The 14,732-nt window shown below is 38.5% G+C and overlaps 1 protein-coding gene across 1 annotated transcript in view; it reads right to left on the reverse strand.

Moving 5' to 3' along the window:
- The window catches only part of CCDC81 (coiled-coil domain containing 81), a 69,649-nt gene that overhangs the window by 15,172 nt on the left and 39,745 nt on the right, over positions 1 to 14,732 (reverse strand). The window contains exons 8-10 of the mRNA XM_072610626.1: positions 12,782 to 12,875; positions 12,179 to 12,325; positions 8,606 to 8,710 (exon numbers count right to left, since the gene is read on the reverse strand). Of these exons, the coding sequence (XP_072466727.1) occupies positions 8,606 to 8,710; positions 12,179 to 12,325; positions 12,782 to 12,875 (346 nt within the window). The remainder of the gene's footprint in view (positions 1 to 8,605; positions 8,711 to 12,178; positions 12,326 to 12,781; positions 12,876 to 14,732) is intronic.

The following is a 14,732-nucleotide window of genomic DNA, read 5'->3' on the forward strand; positions in this document are numbered from 1 at the left end:
AGGGAGGAAGAATACAGTGAGAGGGAATGTGGAATTAAAAACAAGATATAATTGGATTTTTAAAAATGCCCTATGTACCAAGCCCTGGAGATAAAAATGGAAAAATGAGACAGTCCCTGAAAAGGCTCACATTTGATTTAGGGGAGATAACACATATAGAACATAAAGTTCAACTTGAAATCAGTAAAAAGACCCAATAGTCCTATCGTGGTAGAGAAGATGTTAATACTCAAACATCTGAGGATTGCAGCAGCAAGACAGATGATAATGAAGTCTGGTGAATCAAAGGGCACAGTGGGAGGGCAGATGGTTAAGGCCTGTTGATTCTCCAGGTGTCTCCTTAAAAGATATTATTTAGTGGTGGATAACTCATATTGATGGTTTGCAAATGACTGTAATACCTCAACTGTAAACCTCTCCACATCCAAATCAGAGCCAGGATCCCAGTTAATGATGGATTAAGCCCTTAAATCAAGTACCATAGTTTCCACGGACCATAACAAAGATTACCAATGAATGAGTAAAATTGGAACATCTAGAATATATTCTTTTTTTTCTTATGAATCCTTAGCTAGGACAGTTAGTATAAGAATGGCAAGAGCCCTAAATATGGAGCCAGGGGTCCTAACTCTTCTATTTATTACCCATTTAAACAATTACCCCTTCAGCAAGTCATCTAAAATGTCTGGTGCTTAGATTCTTTATCTGTAAAGCTAAGGGTTGGACTGGATCACCCCTTTGGTTCCTTCTAGCCTGTGAAATGGATAGTCATAAATCCTAGGTTCAGTATGTTGTGGAGATGGCTGAGGCACATCTTAATGAATGAATGAAAAAGCATTTAGTGAGTGATTACTATATGCCAAACACTGGGCTAAATGCTAGAGAAATCATTCCATTAGTAATTTAGCAGAACTAATTCCTGCTGTTGGACATGATAATTAAAAACATGACAAAACTTACTGCCTAATGTCCTCTAACAATCCACTTCAAGACACAGTTTTTTATCTGTATTACGTTTTTGACCTAATCATTTCCAGGACTTACAACACTGTCAGATTGTATAAAGAAAAAAATCCCATTCACAAATTCCTTAATCAACTGAGGTAAATGTAGACCCATTGTCAGAAATGACACTTACAGGTGAAAAAGAAATAGCACAGATCAGCAATTTTTATAGAATTTATTATTTTGCAAGGGAATCTATGGTAATTAAATTCTTCCTCTAGAATGGTCCTTCCAAATAAAGAATTCTTTTAAACTGAAGTCTCCTTGTCATCTTCCATGGAAGTGAGAAATAAAATTAAGTGGCCTTGTGTTCGAGCTGCTGTCCACTGCCCCTTTTGTCTCTTAGCGACTCTTAATCCTGCTACTGATAAATAGGAAAGTCATATGTCAAATCTGAGTCTGGAAATACACTCTCCTGGGAGTCAACTTTCATTCTAGGAAACTGATCTATTGATGGTTCAACTAGCCTGGGACTAGGGGAGTTTTCTGTAGTCCCTAATACAACTTACTTGCACTAGCTGAACCCGACAAGGGAATCAGGTTCTCAGAACAAACAGAAGATGCGATACCAGTTCTGGTAAAGACCAAAATATCTGTAACTCATGACACCAGGAAGCCAAGGAGCTAAACAACCAGACACTAAGAACCTGGCTTCCTTAGTATACCTATTCTTACATAAGCCTTCTCTCATAGTTAAGTTGCCCAGACCTGCAGTATGAAAAACAAAACCTTCAGTAAACTAAAATAGAATTAGTTCAGAACCAGTAACAATGGATAGCAATCCTTTACTGGTTCATTCTTCCAATCAAGCTCTTTGGAACCATGGCAGCCAGGTGATGGATGATGCAATGCATAGTGATGGAACTAGAAGCAGGAAGACTTGAGTTTAAATCCAACCTCAGATACTTACTAGCTGCATGACCCTGGGCAAGTCACTTAACTGTTGTTTGTCTCAATTTCCTCAACTGTAAAATGGAGCTAGTAAAAGCACCAACCTCACAAAGTTGTTGGGAGGATCAAATAAGATAATAATTGTAAAGCTCTTACACTTAGCACAGTGCCAGACACATAGCTGGTGCTATTTAAATGCTTATTCCCTTAGCCTTCCCCCATAATCAGATGTTATTGGTGACCCAAGGTGGTTATAAGGATCCAATGAGATGAGGAAGGCAAAGTGTTTTGTGACCAAAAATCACATCTAGATGGAGTTATTACATGCTCTGCTCCTCATCTGTCTTTTCAATATCCAAATAAATTCTGTGCTACCAAACCATTGTGATCATGGAAACAGTTACCAGATGTCAAGTCAAATCAACACAAATTTAATGAGTGCATACTATATTCCACGCACTGTTCTAAATAGTAGGGATACAAAGAAAGGCAAAAACACAGTTCACACAGGGAGCTCACATTATAACAGGGGAGACAATATGTACATAAACAATTAAATAGATTAAAAAGAAATCTGAGAGGAGTACTAAGGACTGGGGAAAGCCTCCTGAAGTGAGATTTGAGCTGAGTCTTAAAGGAAGACAAAACTAAGAGACAGAAGTCCTCCCAATAGAGTTGCACACCATATAGAGTAACCAAGATCATATGATGTCTGCTTTCTGGAATAATAATATGGTTTCTCCATAAAGGACATACTTCACCAATGGATAACTCATGTCAATATCTTGTGAATGGTTTTAATATCTAAAAAAACTTTCTCTATTGTGTACCCACTCCACTTCTAGTTCATTCACCGGACAATCTGAAATCCTACAAAGTTAATAATAATAGATGTTTTGTACTGAAGCAAAGGGTCTTCCATTCATTTAAGGACCTACTATGTGTATGGTACTGGAAATACAAATACAAACATATAAAATCTTTTTTTTAAAAAAACCAGAAACATATCCTGACCTCAAGGTGCTTAAATTCTATTGGAGGAAAAAAAATATGACAGGCACATAAGAAAATATAAAATATATATAAAGTTAAGACAAAAAAAATTTGAACTGATCCTAGTAATGTGCTAGAAATTCCAAGAGTTAGAGGTGGGTAGAGAGTGCATGTCAGGCATAGGGAACAGCCTTTCCAGAGTCACAAAGGCAGGAGATGGGACATTGTGTACAGGGAACAAGACACTGGAGATGGACCACTAAATACACAGAGGGGAGTAATACGGTACATTGGCAAAAAAGTTGGAGGTATACTATGAAAGGCCTAACTGCCAATCTGAGGAGGAAAATTATAGTAAGTTATATCATAAAATTATTTTCAAAATTTTAAAGTATTCTTGTGTTAAATTGACACACTTTACACAACTGATCCTTCTAGTGTTAATCTTTATGAATCTCAATTATTTGTACTTCTTAGACACTTTTACCAATGTCTGATCTCATTCATGTGGATACTACTTCCAGTAATAAAGAACGCAACATATCCACACTTGGCACCATATGACACTTTCTGCTATGTCCTCCCATATATCAGCCATGGGGATTCCATTCAATAACCTGGAAGACTTCCTCAAGATCTCGTTACATTATATGAATATCATTGGAGCATGTGGGCTATCTATCAGTCATTCCCCACTCTAAATTATTAAACCACACTTCTTTATCCACAAATTTTTCTGACACTATCTTTTATACCTCTTTTAGCATAAAATTTTTCACAATGTATTATAGCCTATTCCTATCTACTTTGCATATTTCTTCTTCATTTTTCTTTGGGTTATTCTCAACTTCATTTCTTTGGATACTGTGCAACTATATCTTTGACTTGCAGCTACACAATATCACTAGAATAATATTGGCATTAAATAATATGGGCATTGCATATCCATTGACCCAGCAACAGCATTTCTAGGTCTGTATCCTAAAGAGATCACAAAAATGGGAAAAATCACTCAACAACAACAAAAATTTAAGTCCCTTAAAGTCAGAGACTATTTTTGTCTTTGTATCTAAAGTACTTATGTTGCATAAGAGAACAGACACTTAATATTCGTCAGATATTTCCACAATCTCCCTCAGATCCATATAAATATCTCAGTACATTGACCCGCTAGAGTCAAAATTCCACACTGCTCTCCAAGTCTTTTCTGAGTACTGTCACAAATACTGTAATATGAGGGGGAGGAGCCAAGATGGCAGAGTAGAAAGATAAACATATCCTAACTCCAAACCCACAGCCCATAAAATACCTGTAAAGAAGAATTCCCAACAAATTCTGGAGCAGCAGAAGCCACAGAACAACAGAGTGGAGGAAATTTCCGTTCCAGAGAGACCTGAAAAACTGACCCTAAAGGTCCGTCATACACTGGACCCAGAGCGGAGCCCAGCCCTGCCTCGGCCACGGCACTGAGAGGAGCAGATCTGAGCAGGTTTCAGGGACAGAATCTCCAGCAGCCACGCAGGTCCCTCCACCCACAGGTGCCAAAGGTCAGTGAGAGGGTCTTTTCAGTTCACCAGGTGGAGAGCGGGGTGTCCCCATAAATCAGGCCCCCTCAGGAGGCAGCAGCAGACAAGGGCTCCCAAAGCAGGCAGGAGCTCAGATCCATTGTTGAAGGTCTCTGCATAAACCCCCTGAGGGAACTGAGCCATGTGGCAGCCCTGCCCTGACCTGAGCAGCTGAACTTAATCTCACACTGAATAGCAGCCCCACCCCCACTGAAGCCCTAAGGCTAGGAAGCAGCATTTGAATCTCAGACCCCAAGCTCTAGCTGGGCAGAACTGGAGGTCAGATGGGTGTGGAGAGGAAACTCAGAAGTCAAGTAACTGGCTGGGAAAATGCCCAGGAAAGGGGGGAGAAAAATAAGACCCCAGAAGGTTACTTTCTTGGTGAACAGATATCTCCTCCCATCCTTTCAGATGAGGAAGAACAATGTTTACCATCAGGGAAAGACGTAGAAGTCAAGGCTTCTGTATCCCAAACATCCAAAATAAATATTCAGTGGGCTCAGGCCATGGAAGAGCTCAAAAAGAATTTTGAAAATCAAGTTTGAAAGGTGGAGGAAAAACTGGGAAGAGAAATGAAAGAGATGCAAGAAAAGCATGAAAAGTAGGTCAACACCTTGCTAAAGGAGACCCCAAAAAATGCTGAAGAAAATAACACCTTGAAAAATGGGCTAACTCAATTGGCAAAAGGGGGTCAAAAGGCCAATGAGGAGAAGAATGCTTTAAAAAGCAGAATTAGCCAAATGGAAAAGGAAGTCCAAAAGCTCACTGAAGAAAATAGTTCTTTCAAAATTAGAATGGAACAGATGGAGGCTAATGACTTTATGAGAAACCAAGAAATCACAAAACAAAACCAAAAGAATGAAAAAATGGAAGATAATGTGAAATATCTTATTGGAAAAACAACTGACCTGGAAAATAGATCCAGGAGAGACAATTTAAAAATTATGGGCCTACCTGAAAGCCATGATCAAAAAAAAGAGCCTAGACATCATCTTTCATGAAATTATCAAGGAAAACTGCCCTGAGATTCTAGAACCAGAGGGCAAAATAAGTATTCAAGGAATCCACCGATCACCGCCTGAAAGAGATCCAAAAAGAGAAACTCCTAGGAACATTGTGGCCAAATTCCAGAGTTCCCTGGTCAAGGAGAAAATATTGCAAGCAGCTAGAAAGAAACAATTCAAGTATTGTGGAAATACAATCAGGATAACACAAGATCTAGCAGCTTCTACATTAAGGGATTGAAGGGCGTGGAATAGGATATTCCAGAAGTCAAAGGAACTAGGACTAAAACCAAGAATCACCTACCCAGCAAAACTGAGTATAATACTTCGGGGGAAAAAATGGTCTTTCAATGAAATAGAGGACTTTCAAGCATTCTTGATGAAAAGACCAGAGCTGAAAAGAAAATTTGACTTTCAAACACAAGAATGAAGAGAAGCATGAAAAGGTAAACAGCAAAGAGAAGTCATAAGGGACTTACTAAAGTTGAACTGTATACATTCCTACATGGAAAGACAATATTTGTAACTCCTGAAACTTTTCAGTATCTGGGTAGTGGGTGGGATTACACACACACACACACACACACACACACACACACACACAGAGAGAAATCACAGAGTGAATTGAATAGGATGGGATCATATTTTTAAAAAATGAAATTAAGCGGTGAGAGAGAAATATATTGGGAGGAGAAAGGGAGAAATTGAATGGGGCAAATTATCTCTCATAAAAGAGGCAAGCAAAAGACTTTTTAGTGGAGGGAAAAAGAGGGGAGGTGAGAGAAAAACATGAAGTTTACTCTCATCACATTCCTCTAAAGGAAGGAATAAAATACACACTCATTTTGGTATGAAAACCTATCTTACAATACAAGAAAGTGGGGGAGAAGGGGATAAGCAGGGTGAGGGGGATGATAGAAGAGAGGGCAATGAGAGGAGGGAGCAATTTGAAGTCAACACGGGGAGGGACAGGATCAAAAGAGAGAATAGAAGCAATGGGGGGGCAGGATAGGATGGAGGGAAATATAGTTAGTCTTATGCAATACGACTATTATAGAAGTCATTTGCAAAACTACACAGATATGGCCTATATTGAATTGCTTGCCTTCCCAAAGGGAATGGGTGGGGAAGGAGGGATGAAGAGAAGTTGGAACTAGGAACAACTGTCAAGTACTGTTCTTGCCACTAAGAAATAAGAAATACAGGTAATGGGGTATAGAAAGTTATCTGGCCCTACAGGACAAAAGAGAAGATAGGGACAAGGGAAGGGAGGGATGATAGAAGAGAGGGCAGATTGGTGATAGGGGCAATCAGAATGCTCGGTGTTTTGGGGTGGGGGGAGGGGACAAATGGGGAGAAAATTTGGAACCCAAAATTTTGTGAAAATGAATGCTAAAAGTTAAATAAATAAATTTAAAACAAAACAAAAGAAATACTATAATATTCTTGAAGCACCTTGACCTTAACTACCTTTTGTGTGTCATTATTTATATGATACTACCCTGTGATTTATTTTCTGTCACGTGAATCATCAAGATGACCTCTTTGTAGATATACAAGAAACTGTTACAGTTCTTAAGTTCTTTTGTGATAGATTCTGAAATGGCATGCTCTCAGGGTACCCCTTCTTACAGAATCATCACTCCTCATCCTTGAATCTGTAAGCTGGGCATTTGCAACCTGAATTATGGTTGGCATATCTATAAATCTCTTTCTATATGGTAGAAGAGGCATTTCCTGAATTCTGTTGAGTTGGCTCTCCCTGTGTGTGACAGACAACTTCTCTTGAGAGGTGATAAATCTCACATTTGGATCAACTGAGAAGCACAAATGTTTCATCACAATCTCTACCTCCAATGTAATCCTGCAGGACATCAACTCAAAAAAAAAACCCAAATTGTTGGGACATATGGTCAGCTCCAGGACATAAGTAGTAATATTCTTATCATGATGTTGATTCCCTTTGTGAAATTTAAATCTCGACACAGTGACTGATAACACCCTACTATGATGTCACTGTTTTTAATACTTTCATGAGATCATTAAATGTCTTAAGTTCACAGAATCAGAGTTTTAAATTCGAAAGAGACTTTAAAGATAGTCTAATCCAATGCCCTTGTTTTATAAATGAGGAGATTGAGGCATAACTTGTCCAAGGTTTCAAGAAGTAAGTAACACATCTTTTGACTTTAAACCCAAACTTCTTTCCTTTTCGATAATATGTGAATGAATCAGGGCATGATGAATATAACACTCTTCCATCAGTAAATTTTTAATACAAGCAATAAAAATGGATAGTGAGTTTGACTCAGAATTGACCAGGAATAATTTTATTACAATATATGTCCTGGTCCTAAAAACCATCAGCAAAAGAGTATTCTTCTGTTCAAGACCCTCTATTCGGTTTTCGTCAAGATAGAAGGAAATTCTCTCAACATAGGAATCTCAGAAAGCTGACAACATAATTCTTCTATTTCCTCCAAAGCAACCAATTTTAAGTCCACTGTCTATTTCCATTTCAAAGTAGAGGACATATCCAATTGTTAGTTGGTCATACTTCTGCGAAAGTTATACTGCCCCAAAATGTTCACATTAAAGTGTCCAACCTTCATCACAAAGAAAGTGTTGCAGCAGATATCAGTAAATAGTAAAGGGGATTAGGAGGCCTTAATATAACAGTTTAATTTACAACTGCAGATTGCTTGGGGCAAAACCTTTGCTGTAAAAACATTATGTAATACAAATGTAGGAATTCCAATGTAATGAAAGACCAGCTGACACTCCAACTTACAAAGCAATAATGTTGCACCACAGCATCTCTGGCATTCAGATACAACAATAAAAACCATAGCAAGAAATATAGGAATGATGAGAAGGATAAAATTTTATCATTTGATACTCATTAACATAACATAACATGGGGAGATATATACTACAGGAATTAAAGAAACCGAGGCTCAGAGAAGTTAAGTAACTTGCCCATGCTCACATAACCAGAAAGTGTCAGAAGAGTGATCTGTAGATCTGAGAAACTGAAATGAAGAAAGGGACAATTTAAAAGGGAAGGGAAAAAGAGAAAGAAGAAGAAAAGGCATAAGAAGTAAAAGAAAGAAAGGAGAAGGAGGAAATGGGGGGGAAAATACTTACATAAAACTCAGGTTTCTCATTCTTGTGGTTTCTGATAGCTTCAGCAACTCCAAGATTATATGCAGCATTTTTCTGATTTTGTTCTCTAATGGCCAAGTTTTTAGCCTATTAAAAAAAAGAAAATAAATATGTACTAAAATATGAATTTGAAAAAGACAACTCTCTGAGCAACCAATGTTCAGCAAAAGCCTGCCTTTTAGAAACAGCAACAACCCATTAAAATGACACCATAAGAGTATGCCCAGAAATGTTCTCTTCTGAATTTAATTAAACAGTTCTCAAATGCCTACTATATTCAGCACTGAAAGAATTAGAATGATAAAATAACAGCATTGAAAAGATACATCCAGCTGGTGCTGAGCAAGAAGAAAAGACAGAAAAGGATCGGAAGAAAGAGATAAGAAGTTTAGAGTTCTTTCAGCAAAGAATACCTTTCACAGTTGCAGACTACAATTTGCATTAGGAGCTTTCCAATTACTGGTTAGTACTTAGGCTAAGTGAAACCAAATAATGAGGAAAGTCTCCACTGATAGACTCCCAGGTACCATGAACAGGTGTAATAGGCAGTTTACTGTGGAAATTCAAGGAAAACCTAAATAACTAATGATCTCCACCTTCAACTAGTATTGAGAGCAAGTGAATAATACTAGTGATCACAGCAGATGCTGTCCAAAGTTTTTTGTTTTTTTCCAGAGGCAAATAAGCACTACATGGATACAAGATGCAGATTGGTCTTCTTATTGGAATATAAAAGGCCTAGAAGACATTGATTCTGGACAAAACCGTACAAGTACTTCTTTGCGGGATACTTTGTGATCAATTAAAAAAAGGAAGCAATTAAATTAAGCTTTAATTACTAAGAGCAAATATGACAGAATAACTTCATTTCCCCTTTTGACATTCTTATTAGACTGTAAATTAGGGAGCCACCAAGGATATAGTGAGGCATTTTGAAAATTCTCTAACAATATTTCTGTGAAGAAGGCAGACAGTTGTACAGTAAGGTGACTTTATGACTGAGCCCAGAGAATGCAATGAATGAGATGATCTCAATCTGTACAAAAGTCTCTCAGTGGAGTTTTATATAGACAGGTCTATGCTTAAAGCTCTTCTGTTCCTACATTTTGTCAGTGACTTGGATGAAGATATAGTTGGACTGAACTTCAAAGCACACAAAGTTGAAAGGAATAGGTAACTAGATAAAAGAACTGAGATTCAGGAAATTAATAGTGATAAAGCTTAGATAAATTAAGGTTAATGAAGAAATTTAAAGATAATAAAAAGGAACTTTTAGCTGCATCACTACTGGAGAATCAAAGACAGGATGGAACCATCACTCCAAGGGATGGAATGTTGATAACTGAGAAAACAGAGAAGGAAGAGCTATTCAATTCATATTTTCATCCTTTTGTCTGCCATGAAGAATGGGCTTTGAACTGGAAAGGAAGAAAACAAAAATGGCCAATAGGTAATTGATAATTAAGGTTAACTAAAGAGATGGTGGATAGGAACTAGACCTGCAATCTCACTCATTTTGGAATACCTGGGGAAGGTAATTCCTTCTACCAATGAAGGTCAATACCTTCTCCAAAACCTAGAAAGTCACCTGGAACACAGTGAAGTTAAGTGACTTGCTCACTGTTATAGAGCTAGTATGTGTCAGGGGCAGGATTTAAATGGGGTCTTTCCGATTTCATGTCCAGCTCTCTAGTCACTCTGCCAAACTGATGAAAAAGATCTGGTTGCCCTTGATGAATTTAAATCATCTGGGTTCCAGGAACTACATCCTCTATTATTTTTCTTTCTAATTGCAGATATGATTGTTCATCCCTTGTCAGAGATACTTGAAAGATCATGGATTAGGGGAGACATACTGCAGGATAAAAGAAAGGCAAATGTTACTCTGATTTTCCAAAAAAGAGAAAAAAGCAGAGACTAAAAAACATACGGAGTTTGATTTCATTGTATGAAAAATTCTATCCCTGCCCTGAAGAAACTTGATTGGTTGGTTGTTCTCAAAGAGGACCAAAATGACATCACCATGATAAAGTCAAGTTTCAGTATATCCAACTGTGGCTAATCAGACCAAGAGGAGCTCAGAATGCTCTACTACAGGTTGGGCACAGATAGTCCCTATGAATTTTGGGGGTGAGTACTCCTAATTTGCACATCCCACATTTACTTTGTGCTGTCTCAATTCTGCTTTGCTCAAAGAACACAGCACCCTTTCTGATGTGGGCACCCCATGCTGAACAGTCCTGTGCCAGTGTCTCCCATGTTGCATAGTCAAATCCAAAGTTCTTGAGAGAGATCTTGAGAGTGTCCTTGTATCGCTTCTTCTGACCACCATGTGATCTCCTACCCCATGCAAGTTCTCCATAAAATAGTCTTTTTGGCAAGCATACATTTTGCATTCAAACAATGTGGCCAGCCCAGTTGTGCTCTCTGAAGCATAGTTTGAATGCTTGGCAGTTCAGCTTGAGCACGGACTTCAGTGTCTGACATCTTATCCTGCAGGGTGATCCCCAGAATCTTCCTAAGACAGTTCAGATGGAAGCAATTCCATTTCCTGGCATGGCGCTGGTAGACTGTCCATGTTTCACAGGCATATAACAATGAGGTCAGCACAATGGCTCTGTAGACCTTCAGTTTGGTAGTCAATCTAATATCTCTTCTCTCTCAAACTTTTCTTCAGAGCCTCCCAAACACTGAGCTAGCTCTGGCAATGTGTGCATCAACCTCACTGTCAATGTATACATCCCTGGAAAGTATACTACCAAGGTAAGTGAACTTATCCACAGCATTCAAAACTTCTCCATTTGTTGTAACCACATATGGAGGATGTGGTGGTGGCTGATGGAGAACCTGTGTTTTCTTGGTGTTAATTGTTAGGTCAAAAGTAGCACAGGCAGCAGAGAAAGAAGAAGAAACTTACAATCTAGAAGGAGAGAATACATATATTTATGTGTGTATGTATATACATATACATATATATATATGCAAGTGTACAAAAGGACTATAAAGATAGAATATAAGTAAATCAGAAGCTTATAAAGAAAGTGTTATCAGGGATAAGTGGAACAAAGATGAATTTTGTGAAGGAAAACAGGGAAGGCTTCATGGAGAAAATAGCACGTTAGCTGAGCCAGGAAAGACGAGTAGGTGTTAAATAGGCAAAGATCAGTGAAATACATTTTCAGGGTAGGGAATGGCATGGCTGTTTTGTACATCTAAACCTATTCTGATCATAACTTTGGAATTCTTTTAGTGCAAGAAGGGACTTTAGAGATTAGCTAGTCTGTTATAGTTGAATAGTTTCAGTCATACCTGACTCTTTGTGACCCCATTTGGGGTTTTCTTGGCAAAGATACTGAAGTGGTTTGCCACTGCCTTCTCTAACTCATTTTACAGATGAGGCAATTGAGGGTAACAGAGTTAAGTGACTTGCCCAGGGTCATACAACTTCAAAAGTATCTGAGGCCAGCTTTGAACTCATGAAGGTAAGTCTTACTGAGTTCAGGCCCAGTGCTCTATCCACTGGGCCACTAAGCTGCCTAGCTGATGCTGGGATACCTGATGTCTATAGATGGCCTCCTGGTCTTTCAGCATTTGATATTGCTGTATGATCCGGTCATCTTCTATTTCCTTCCTTTTCCTCTCGTCGTTGCAGAGCACTGGCACACTCCTCTGGGCTCGTTGTAAGCATACATAGCACATCTCCTAAAATAGAAAGTTGAAGGAGATATTAAAGTTACTTACAACCTTTGCTTTTCTCCCTTCCCCTCTACCTTTCCCCTACCCCTCCATACAACCAGAAGTTTTGCAAGCTCTCAAAAGGCTTACGTTCACCAAACACATTATATGGAAGAAAACTACCTACTGGTGACAACTGCCAATAATGAAACTTATTTTTTAGATGGGGCCCCAAGATGCTTTTTAAAAAAAAACTACTTAGGAGTCACACCTCTAACAATTAATATGTGATAACATGGAAAATGGAGAGCAGGATCTGTGAAATAGTAACTCAAATTATTGGCTCAGTCTCTGTGCCTGTTATCTGAGGCATCTCAACTAAAACATAATAAGTGAAAGAAAATAATCATAGCACTCTCCTTGAAAAGCAGAAATGAGAGATTAAGGAGAATCGTGTTGTTAGCTTGGTTTTAAATCTGCTACCTGTCCTGCTTTGACGTGGCCCTGGCAAAGTGGGATGACAGAACCTCTCATCTTCATGTCCATATCTGCTTTCAGACAACCTGGTGATTTTAATCTAGAAAGAGAACACATCATCAATTTCTCTTTAATACAATCTCTCCCATTTGCTGAATATTCATTTCTTTGCATTCTGATGAAAAACAAGTTTCTGCAGAGAATTGTGTGATTGGAAAGGAGTTTGGAGGTCATTTAGTGAAGTCTAAACTAGCCCTGAAACAGGAATCTCATCAGTATTTTGACAAGTTATCCTCCAGCCTTTACTGACAGAGCCCCACTCTCTGCCCACTGGCCCCCTTCCTCACTGGGGAAGCCATTTCACCTATAGACAACTCTAATTGTTAGGACACAGAACTTTTAATGGAGTCAAAATATACTTGACTGTAATTTCCGTCCATTGTTCCCAGTTCTGCCCATAAAGTCAAACAGAATATATTTAATCACTCTCCAAAATAATAACCTTATGTCAAGACAACAATCAGGTCCTATTCCCCTGCCCTCTCTTCTTCGGCCTAAGCATCCCAAGTTCCTCCCACTGTTTCTCATGTGACATGACTGTGAGTGCCCTCACCCACCTTGGTCCTTCACCCCAATTCTTCCAGATATGGAATGATTGAGACAGAGCCAAGCCTGACTAACCTTTCTTCTGAACACTATGCTTCTTTCAGCATAGCTAGCAGGTGCAGTGGGTAGAGTGCCAGGCCTGGAGCCAGGTAGGCTCCTCTTCCTGAATTCAAATCTGACCTCAGATACTTACTACCTGTGTGGTCCTGGGCAAGTCACTTAACCCTGTTTGCCTCAGTTTTCTCATCTGTAAAATGAGTTAGAGAAAGAAATGACAACCCCCTCCAGTATCCCTGCCAAGAAAACCACAAATGGGGTCACAAAGAGTCAGACACAACTGAAATAACTCAATAATAAATGCTTCTTTCACATAACCCTAATAATGCTGATTCATCCTTTTCATATGAACTGCTTTCTAGCCATGATGCCCTTGAGTAGATTATTTTTTGAGCCCAAGGGTAGAGCTGTACATTAATTTATCCCTTTAAAATACTACTTTCCTTGTTCATAATCTTTACTTTGGTACTATGATATTTTGATGAATTTGTAATGCCATCAATTTAGACATTATCAGTGCAGATCAAAATTCATCCATGCCTTAAATGAAATATCTGTAAAACACTTCAGTGGCTAATAAATGCATGTTCTCCCCCTTGCCCCTTCTTATTATCCAGTGTCATCCTGGTCCACGTCTTCCTGCACTCATAGATGTCCTACCCAACATGGATGGAGGTCTTTTTCTCTAGTTCTTTTCATACAACAGTGACACTCGAACTCACTAAATTCCATTATTAAACAGTCTAATTTGCTGAAATAATGTTCTTTATAATGATTTGGAAACTGCCTGTCTATGGCCTTCTTTACAATGAACAAAATTATAAATAATAATAATTGACATGTCTGTAGCGTTTTACAATTTACAAAGCACTTCTAATAATCACCTACCATGAAGCAAGGGAAAAAATGACAATGTCATGTTACCGTACTGCTCTCTTGTTTACTTCCTGGGAAGTAGCTTAGTCGTCAATGGAAAATTATAACCATTTTTAAGACAAGAACACTGAGAGTTAGGTGAATTAAGTGACTTACCTAAATGAATGCATCGAATAAGTAATAAACTCAGAACTAGAAATCAGGTGATCTGACTCTACCATTGTTGTACCATGCTGCCCTTGATATTATATGTCAATACAAGTCAAATAAACAAGGATGTACAAAGCACTTATTCCAGGCAGTGTGCTAAGAGCAGGCGTTCAAAGAGAGGCACCCCACCAAAAAAAGTTTCAGCTCTAAAGGAGCTCACAGTCTAATAAAGGTGGAAGACAACATGGAAATCTGTAGACATAAAAAG

This window comes from Notamacropus eugenii, chromosome 5 (genome assembly GCF_028372415.1).
Source record: "Notamacropus eugenii isolate mMacEug1 chromosome 5, mMacEug1.pri_v2, whole genome shotgun sequence".
NCBI classification, from domain to species: domain Eukaryota; kingdom Metazoa; phylum Chordata; class Mammalia; order Diprotodontia; family Macropodidae; genus Notamacropus; species Notamacropus eugenii.